The following is an 8,804-nucleotide window of genomic DNA, read 5'->3' as shown; positions in this document are numbered from 1 at the left end:
GTGCAGCAGGGACTCCCCGAAGACCAGGATGTAGAGCTGCTCGTTGACGTGGATGTTCTCGAAGACGGCGAGCACAGCCACGGGGTCCACCGCCGAGATTAAGCTGCCGAAGAGCAGGTTCTGCAGCAGAGTGATGTCGCTGAGGCCGAACGCTTCGATCTGGCAGATGCCGAACAGGGACACGCCGATGCCGATGGAGTTCCAGAGCGTCCCGACCACGGCGTACCAGAAGATGGTGCCGATGTTCTCGAAGAACGGGCGCGTGGGCATGAAGTAGCCGGCGTCCAGCACGATGGGCGGCAGGAGGTACAGGAAGAACACGTCGGTCTTCATGGCCGGGGGAGACTTCTCGTCCACGCCGAAGATGATCCCGCCCAGGAGGAGTCCCACCATGATCAGAAGGCAGCTCTCGGGCACGATGGTGGGCAGCTTGTGATAGAGATGGAAGCCTGAGGGGGAAACGAAGCGCAAAATGAGGTCCCTGCAGGAGAAGGGCCGCTGCTTCTCTTTGACAGACCCAGTGGGCCGCATTCCAGAACCTCCCAGGTGGGAGGGCGTGGCTGTTCACTGGGTTTCCAGACTACAGTGGAACCAGATGAGTCCCTTAAAACTATTCACACTGCGGGAACAGCCTTTAGTGTAATTGCTATGTTGCTGGACTTGCACGTTGTCAACTGCGGTTTGAGTCCTGCACCTAGTACGGACGAACCGTGGTCGGCTACATGGGAGTCCAGCGACATAGCCATTATGCTAATTGCTGGTCCCAAAAGATAATATTTTTTGAGAGAGATTTTTACTATAGGACATGTGTGCACTTGCTGAAGAGACAGAGAGACAGATAATGTGAAATCATGCTTCAATCCCTTCTCCTCCATTCTCCTCTCAGGATTGTGGGCATGCACACACGTGCCTGGCATGAGTTTCAAGCTGCCAATTCCAGGACTCAAACTACAGTCAATGTGGGGGAGTTCAGTGCCTTAACCACTATACCACCTGCTGGCCCCCTTCACAGATAATATTGGAATGATAGAATATGTCCTTAGAAACTCACAGTTACAGACGTTTTAATAGGTAAACCTTTGAGAGCCTACAGAAAGCCAAGGCAGCAAGTACTCTGGAGGGCTAAGCATTTGCCCCCATATTGCCGTAGGGTAATCGGGTGAGCCACTGTGATGGTGCTGAGGAGTCGGAGACAATGTGATCACGGTGTTCCATGGTGGGACCTTTGGGAGGTGTCTGGGATTGAAGGAGGTCATCGGGGCAGGGCCCTGATTGGCTCCTAGTAACTTAAGGAGACACAGACACAAACACAGACTCATAGCCTCGCTCTGTCTCTCCAGGTGGGGCCCCACACAGCCTCGGGACTACCTACAGGAAGACCCTCACCTTTGACCCTGGACCTCCTAAAACAATGCGTTAAATAAACCTAGCAGGGCTCGCAGGTGGCATGACGGTCAAAGGCGCTGGATTCACACATGGCTGACCATGGTTCAAAGTCTCCGACCTGGAGGCTTGCTTTCTCATTTTCCTTTCTCTGTCTCTCTCTGGTCAAATTAAAAAAACAATAATAACAAATGGAATTAAATAAGTAAATAATTCTTTAAAATATATACATATCACCTATAGTTTCTGATTTTAAATATTCAATTATGCAACAAAGAGAAAACAAGTAATCATAATAATTTGAAGAAATTTAAGGAATACAGTGTTTTTACATTCATTTTTTAAATTTCATGAGAGATACCAAAAGAGAGCAAGAGACAGGCGCCCAGCAGGGTGCACGCCCTGTGGTCTCCCCCTGCTCGGCCCACCCGGATCACGGGCACATGTGTGACGTCAGCCCGCACCTACAGGATGCGAACCTGGGGCCTTCCCATGTGAGCCCAGTATCGTGGGCCGTGTGTTGCCTTTGTGCACAGTCTGGCCACAGAACTATTAATAATTTCTAAATAATATACAGAGCATCTGTATACTGGGTATTCACACCATCTTTCCAGTTGTGATTATTTTACTGTTCATAGCAGAGCAGGCTCCAATCCCTGGTGGGCCATACATCTATCCAACTGGGTTGGCTTTCCCCATGATCACTGGCCAGCCCGCTGTTAAACAGAGAGGTTCGAGCATCCCCTGAAAATCAGAAAATCACCTCTAGGTCCCCTCATGCTGAGTCCTGCTTCCACAATGCGTACAGCTTTCCTGTGCGGTCAGGGCACACGACAGCTCCTGGGCCCTAAGATCTGAGGGCAGTCTTCTGCTCTTTGGGATGCATAGCCCCCGCTTAGCGTTTCCTTGCCCTTGGCCTTCAAGGCTGCCATCTGAGGACTGCCCCGTGGCTGCCCTCTGGCTCGGACCCTCCTGCCCACACTCTGCCATACTTTAGATTGCTGACCAGCATGTCGGGGCCCACCTGCTCATCTGTGAAGCCGGAAAAATGCACCTGCAGGTAAAGAACTGTACCAGTGACTGACTGTCGACAGCACAGTGCGGGCCGCTGTGCCTGCAGTGTCACAAATGCCCTATTGTAGTTACCTCTCCTTGTTCTGCATTAAAAAGCAAGAGTTTCAGGGCCAGCAGTTAGTGTAATGGCTACATCACTGGACTCCCATGTAGTCAACTGCGGTTCAAGACCTGGACTCCCATGTAGTCAACTGCAGTTCAAGACCCGGACCTGGTGGCTTACTCTCACGCCAGCGCATGTGCGTGTGTGCCCAAGATCCCGAGAGGAAAATGGAGAAGGGACTGTGGTGTGGCCATTCCCCCCTGGGGGATGCTTTCTTGCTCTCTGTCTCTTTGTCTCTCTCTCTTTCCGGCAAGCACATGTGTCCTATAGCAAAAACCTCTCAAAAAATAAAAATTTTAAAAAAGCAAGAGTCTCTTCCTTTTTTATTTTTTTTTTCTCAAGGGTGCTTGCCAGAGGCAAGGAAGAAAGAGAGAGAGAAAGAGGAGAAAGCATTCCCCATGGGGACCGGTCACATCACAGCACCTTACACTCTTTTTTTGCCTCCTATTGGGCTACTGGGGACACGTGAACACATGACCAGTGTCAAAGGGGCTGGTCTGAGACTCAGACGCTGTGATCAGTCATCTGGCTGCACCAAACACCAGGCCACAGAGCCAACCTGAAAGACAGTTTTAAAGAAGCGCGTGGTGGGAGGCGGCCTGGGAAGGAGGGGAGGCCTGGTTGTGGAGGCTCTCCCTCCTCCTTTTCTCCCCTTGCACTGACGGAACCTCAGGGACCCACAGTCCTCACTGGGATGCTGTTCCTCCCACCATGTTGGAAGGAAATTCTTATTCCTAGGTGTGGGAGAAGAGACGCCAGGTAGGTGGGAAAGGAGGAAACAGCAACTGCGTGAATGTTTCCTGGAGGCCAGGCTGGCCATGCTCAGGCCCGGTGACTGATTCTCACCAGAAACCCTGCACGGGGACGGGACACGGAGCAGACAATACAAACGTGGTAATACAAACACAGGGGGCCACCAGACCAGAGGAGGCGTGGAGGAAATGAGTGGGAAGAAAATCTGGTGGGAGCAGAATCAGAAAGGAATGGCAACAAACTCAGGAACATTTGTTGCAGTAGCCACACATGGACGTTTCGGGAATCCTGCTCTCCTAACTTGACTGATGCTTAGGTCATTCAGAAGTGAGTGGGGTGATCCTTAATGACATAGGAAAGCACTTACTGGCATTGTTCCATGCGAAAGAAGAGCTTAAATGAAAGGCAGTCTTGTGAGGTTTAGTTTGGTGCTTTTGGGGGAGCACAAGCAGAGACACTGCGTTACGGAACACAACTTCTGCTGGCACCAAGGCTGTGTGTAGGTGTCTACACCTTCATGAACTACCAGACGGAAATCAATCAGCAGAACAACCAATGACCACAACAAACGGCTCAAGTGTCACCGTTCAGAGAATAAAATAAACCCACAATTGTAAATGTACCTGCATTTTTTATTTCTGCTTTTTTCCCCTCAAGTATTTCTTGAAGAGGAAGTAAACTTGGACAGAATTCGCTTTTTCAGGAACATCATCCCACCTCCAATGATCTAAAAATGTATCCATTTGGGGGAAAATGTATCCAGTATTCAAAATGTATCATTATTGGGAAAATGTATCAGCTTTTGAGAACTATGTCAGCTACTGTGAAAATATAGCATTAATTGGGGAAAAATAAATAAAAGCTTTGATGATTTTCCTAAGGCTGACCATGAGCAACTACAGTTACAATCTACGGTGTGGGCCAGAAGCCGGTCAGCTTTATTCGGTAAAGAGCAGATAGGAAATATTTTCCAGTTCGTAGGCCTCATTCTACTCTGCCCTTGCAGGGCAAAAATAGCAACAGGTAATCCTGAAACAGGAAAGCCCACCTCTCAAAAAACATCATTCCTGGACATGGAAACCAGAATTCCATACAATCTATACGTAGCAAAATAGTCTTATTTTGATTGGTTTTAACCATTGAAAAGTGTAAAAACCATTCTTCTCACACAGGTCAGACAGAAGCAGGTTCTATGCTATATTTAGGTCCCTCTAGTCTCGTTGAATCGTCTTTCTATTTCCTAATTCTGTTGACAATGTTTGGGGCATTGTACTGGGTGTCATTACATTTTTATTACTAGCACTTAAAAGTCCGTGAAGATGGCTTGCACAGTGTATTACTTTAATTACAACATGAATTCCCTTAGTGGGGACAGGAACAGGAGCAGAGGTCTCATACACAAACAAGACAGTAAAGACAGCCCCCTCAGAGTGAATCTGTGTCTTCATTCCTCTCTGCACAGAGTACTGAAAGGATCCGGACTTTACGATCTGCGTGTAACTGAGAACAATACCATCAATTCACTCTCTTTTCTCATTGTATCTAATTCTCATTGTCAGATTCTAGGAAGAGAGCAAAGTGAGAAACAACACAGGAAGCTTCCGGATTTGCAAAGAAGCAACAATGTAAAAATCTGAATGAGAGAAACCTACTACCCACCAGCCAAACTTACAAAACAAGTTTAAAAACAAAGAAAACCCACATAGTCTGGGTAAGAAGTAGCCAACCCAAAGGGAAAGACATTTATTGGTTCAATAAATATTTGCCAGACCCATGGTAAGTACAGGTCAAGTACCTTTGGGACCCAAGTGAGCCCCCAGCAGCCACAGTGGCTACCCCACCGAGCACTAGGTTTTGGAACCACATTCTGGAAAACACTGGATAAAAGAGAAGAATGCTCTAAGTCAAGCAGCCCAGCTGCGGTGGCATGACCGCTAGGAGGCAGGGCTTCACAGACTGAAGCCACATGGGAGGCCCAGGTTCAACTCCCAGTCCAGCTTAGTGGCTGGGTAAGGTGGTGCCATTTGTAATCCCAGTGACCCAAAAGGCTGAGGTGGGAGGATTGGAAGCTTGAGGCTAGCCTGGGCAATGTAGCAGAATCCTGTCTAAAAAGAGCCTGGTGTAGTGGCGTAGACCTCAAGTACCAGCGGGCAGTTAAATCTCAACAGAGTGGGATGCTGTCTTAAACAAATAAATGAAAATAAATTAAAGATTAAGTCATACCCGTCTGGCTGGGGGGAAAAAGTATTTATGGAATTGATTCACTTTTAAATACTCAGAGAAATAAACGAGGGGTCGAATAGCGATGCAGTGACAATGCAAGTCTCTGTCATACGAAGGGAGCGTCCTAGCAGTCATGCCACGTGGGAAGTTGGAGGCTTACTCTGGAGACCTCCGTGGGCCTCCCAGGCACCCCTGGGCCATGGTCCGGGGCTGACTGAGGCTGGGTGGGTCACATGTGATGACCTTCGTGGGGGTGCCTGTCTTTCTCTCTGTCTCTTACTCACAGAAGGAAGAAACATTAAAACAAAATTTTTTAAAGAAAAAAAGTTCATCGAAGCCTAAAAATGCCGGTTTTTATGTATCTTAGTTTACCTTACAACCAGATATATATATATTTATTTCAAACACAATAGACAACCAGATAAAAACATAGAGAAAAAAGTTTAAAAAAACCCATTAAATCAGGTACATCAATAAACTATCATTACATATAATTCAAATGGACTAAAACTGAATAAGATAATTTCTTTTTTCCTTTTATTTCTGTGTGTGTGTGAATTTATTTTTTAAATTATTTTTAATTGTATTTATTCACTTACTTATTTTGTGTTGACCAGAGAGGGACACAGAGAGAAAGAGAAAGTGAGAAAGCAAGCCACCAGGTCCAGGAATTGAACCATGGCTGGCCATGTGGGACTGTCCAACGCCTTAAACACCATGCCACCTGCTGGTCCCAAGATAATTAATTTCTTAAAATAGAACCATATTAAGTAAATAATACAAATAAATAAAAATAAGCAAATAACACATAAAATAAATAGAACTCATCAAATAAAACAGAATGAATTGATCTATATCAAGAATTGATTTATGTGTAAATACGGATTTGTTATATGCTTTAGTCGTAGGCTGGCATAGAAAGATACATTTAATAATCACCACCAGAGGGCTGGCAGGTGGCATGGTGGTTAAGGGCACTGGACTCCCACATGGGTGACCACGGTTCGAGTCTCTGACATGGCGGCTTGCTTTCTCACCCCCCCACCCCGCTCTATCCCTCTCTGGTCAAATTAAAATAAATAAATAAATGAAAAAATAAAGGTAGATAATTCTTTAAAAAATCAATCACCACCAGAAATAATACAGCTATGAATATAAATGGTTTTTCTTTTGAGAGGGAGAGTTTTCACTATAGCATGCATGCACTCACTGGAGACAGAGAGAGAGAGACAGAGAGACAAAGTGAGAAATCATCCCCTGGGGGGATGGCCATGCTGCAATCCTCTCGAGATTTTGGGGACACACACACACACGTACCCGGTATAAGTATCAAGTCACTGGGTCCAGAACTCGAACCACAGTCAGCCATATGGGAGTCCAGCACCTTAACCACTATGCTACCCACTGGTCCTGAATATAGGACTTTCTTCTTTTTTTTTTTAGGAATTATTCATTTTATTTCACTTTTTATTTTTTTTAATTTAATTTAATTTTATTTTATTTTATTTTATTTTACTTTATTTGCTACAGGGCACATGTGCTCACCAGAGAGAGAAAGAGAGGGAAAGCAAGAAAGCAGGATTTGAACTGAGGTCAGTCATGTAGGAGCCCAACACTCTAACCATCACACCAAATGCTGGCCCCTAGAAGTTTTAAAAATGTTCCACTCACTAGATTTACAAAGGGCTCATAACACTCAGATCATTGAAAAAATAGCAGTTATGTATGAAACATTAAAAATTGTTTGGGATTATTCCAAAGCAGATCTTAGATGGAATTTAATTCTTCCAAATGACTTGGCCACTTATAAAGAAGAAGAAAAATATGAGTGCAGTTCATTATGCTGAACTTCCACTTAGAGAGGAAAACACAGAGTTAACCCTTTATCTGATGCTTACGCCGTATCTTCTGTGTACAAGACTGAGAGCTGCAGAACCGACTCGTGAATGGGTTTGGTCTTCAGGGAGCTTTTACCCGGGATGGATGATACCAGGGCCAGCTGCATGTTGCAGTGGTAAGACACCGCTCAAGCCAACAATACGGAAGACTGAGGAGTTCTGTTTCCCCATCCACCTGTACCGGCTAGCACACATGCCCTGATGCGGGCTGAGAAGGCTGGAGGGGAGGATCCTGGCTTGAGACCCTCAGAGGTACCTGTTTTGATTTCTCTCTCCCTTCCTGTCTGCTTGTTTATCTCTCACTTTCGTGGGGGGAAAAAATCAATAAGCTTCAAAAAAATGAATAAAACAAGACCACAAATAATTACAATAAGAAATGCAAAGTTACAGATACTATTTAAAAAGATGAGTGGTGGGGACCAGCAGATGGCATAATGGTTACGTAGCTGGTCTCCCATGTGGCTCGAGTCCTGGACCTGGTGGCTTAAAACTCACGTCAGGTGCATGTGCGTGAGTGCCCAGAATCCCAAGAGGAGAATGGAGGAGAAGGGATTATAGCGTGGCCACCCCCTCTGGGAGGTGATTTCTCGCTTTCTGTCTCTGTCTCTCTTTGTCTCTCTGGCTGAGTGCATACGCCCTATAGCAAAAATGTCTCTTAAAAAAAAAAAAGAAAGATGAGAGGCGGAGGGGGGATTAACTCCAACGAGGTGAATCAAGAAGACTCGAAGGAGAAAGTGACATGAAGACAGCGGAGGGTGGCAGAGAGGAGACGCCGTGAGGAAGGAAGGGGTGCGTACCTGGCCTGAGCACGAGGTTCACAGAACGAAGAGGGGAGGGCGGTCAAAGCAGAGGGAGCCACACTGTTTAAGGCCTTGAACATCCACCTCTGCAGACCTGGCTCTGCTCTGTGAGCAGGTGGGAGCTAGTGTGTCTCAGCCCCACCCTGGCTTCTGCCTGTGCAGGGACAGAGAGACCAGAGATTGCAATTCGGAAACACGGAGATCAAGGCTGCCCGATGGAAGAGCTGAGCCAGATGAAAGGGATCAACCATCAGTAGAAATCATGGAAAAGGTGCCGGTATTGCAGTGGTAAAGCATGACGCCCCGCGGGCTCCAAGCGCACGTTCAGAGACCATGCCAGGCCTTGATCTGGGGCTGACTGAAGTTGGGGGTGGGCACAGCAACAGTTGTTGGGAGCACTGCCTCTTTGTCTCTCACTCATGGAACAAATAAATCAACTTATAGAAATGAAACAAAAACATGTGACTGAAAATGTAAGAGGAGCCCAAATTCTTTCTTTTTTTTTTTCTTTTTTTGGAGAGGTTTTTGCTATAGGGCGCATGCGCTCGCCAGACAGACAGAGAGAGACAG

General features: G+C 46.4%; 1 protein-coding gene across 1 annotated transcript in view; it reads right to left on the bottom strand.

Annotated features, from left to right (window-relative positions):
• The window catches only part of SLC9A2 (solute carrier family 9 member A2), a 128,180-nt gene that overhangs the window by 75,781 nt on the left and 43,595 nt on the right, over positions 1-8,804 (bottom strand). The window contains exon 3 of the mRNA XM_006166648.3: positions 1-449. This exon is cut by the window's left edge and continues 15 nt beyond it. Coding sequence (XP_006166710.1) covers positions 1-449 — 449 coding nt within the window. The remainder of the gene's footprint in view (positions 450-8,804) is intronic.

Source organism: Tupaia chinensis, unplaced genomic scaffold, assembly GCF_000334495.1.
Source record: "Tupaia chinensis unplaced genomic scaffold, TupChi_1.0 Scaffold144276_1, whole genome shotgun sequence".
NCBI classification, from domain to species: Eukaryota; Metazoa; Chordata; class Mammalia; order Scandentia; family Tupaiidae; genus Tupaia; species Tupaia belangeri.
Note: the sequence above shows the minus strand (reverse complement) of the source record. Positions and strands in the feature narration are given on the sequence as shown.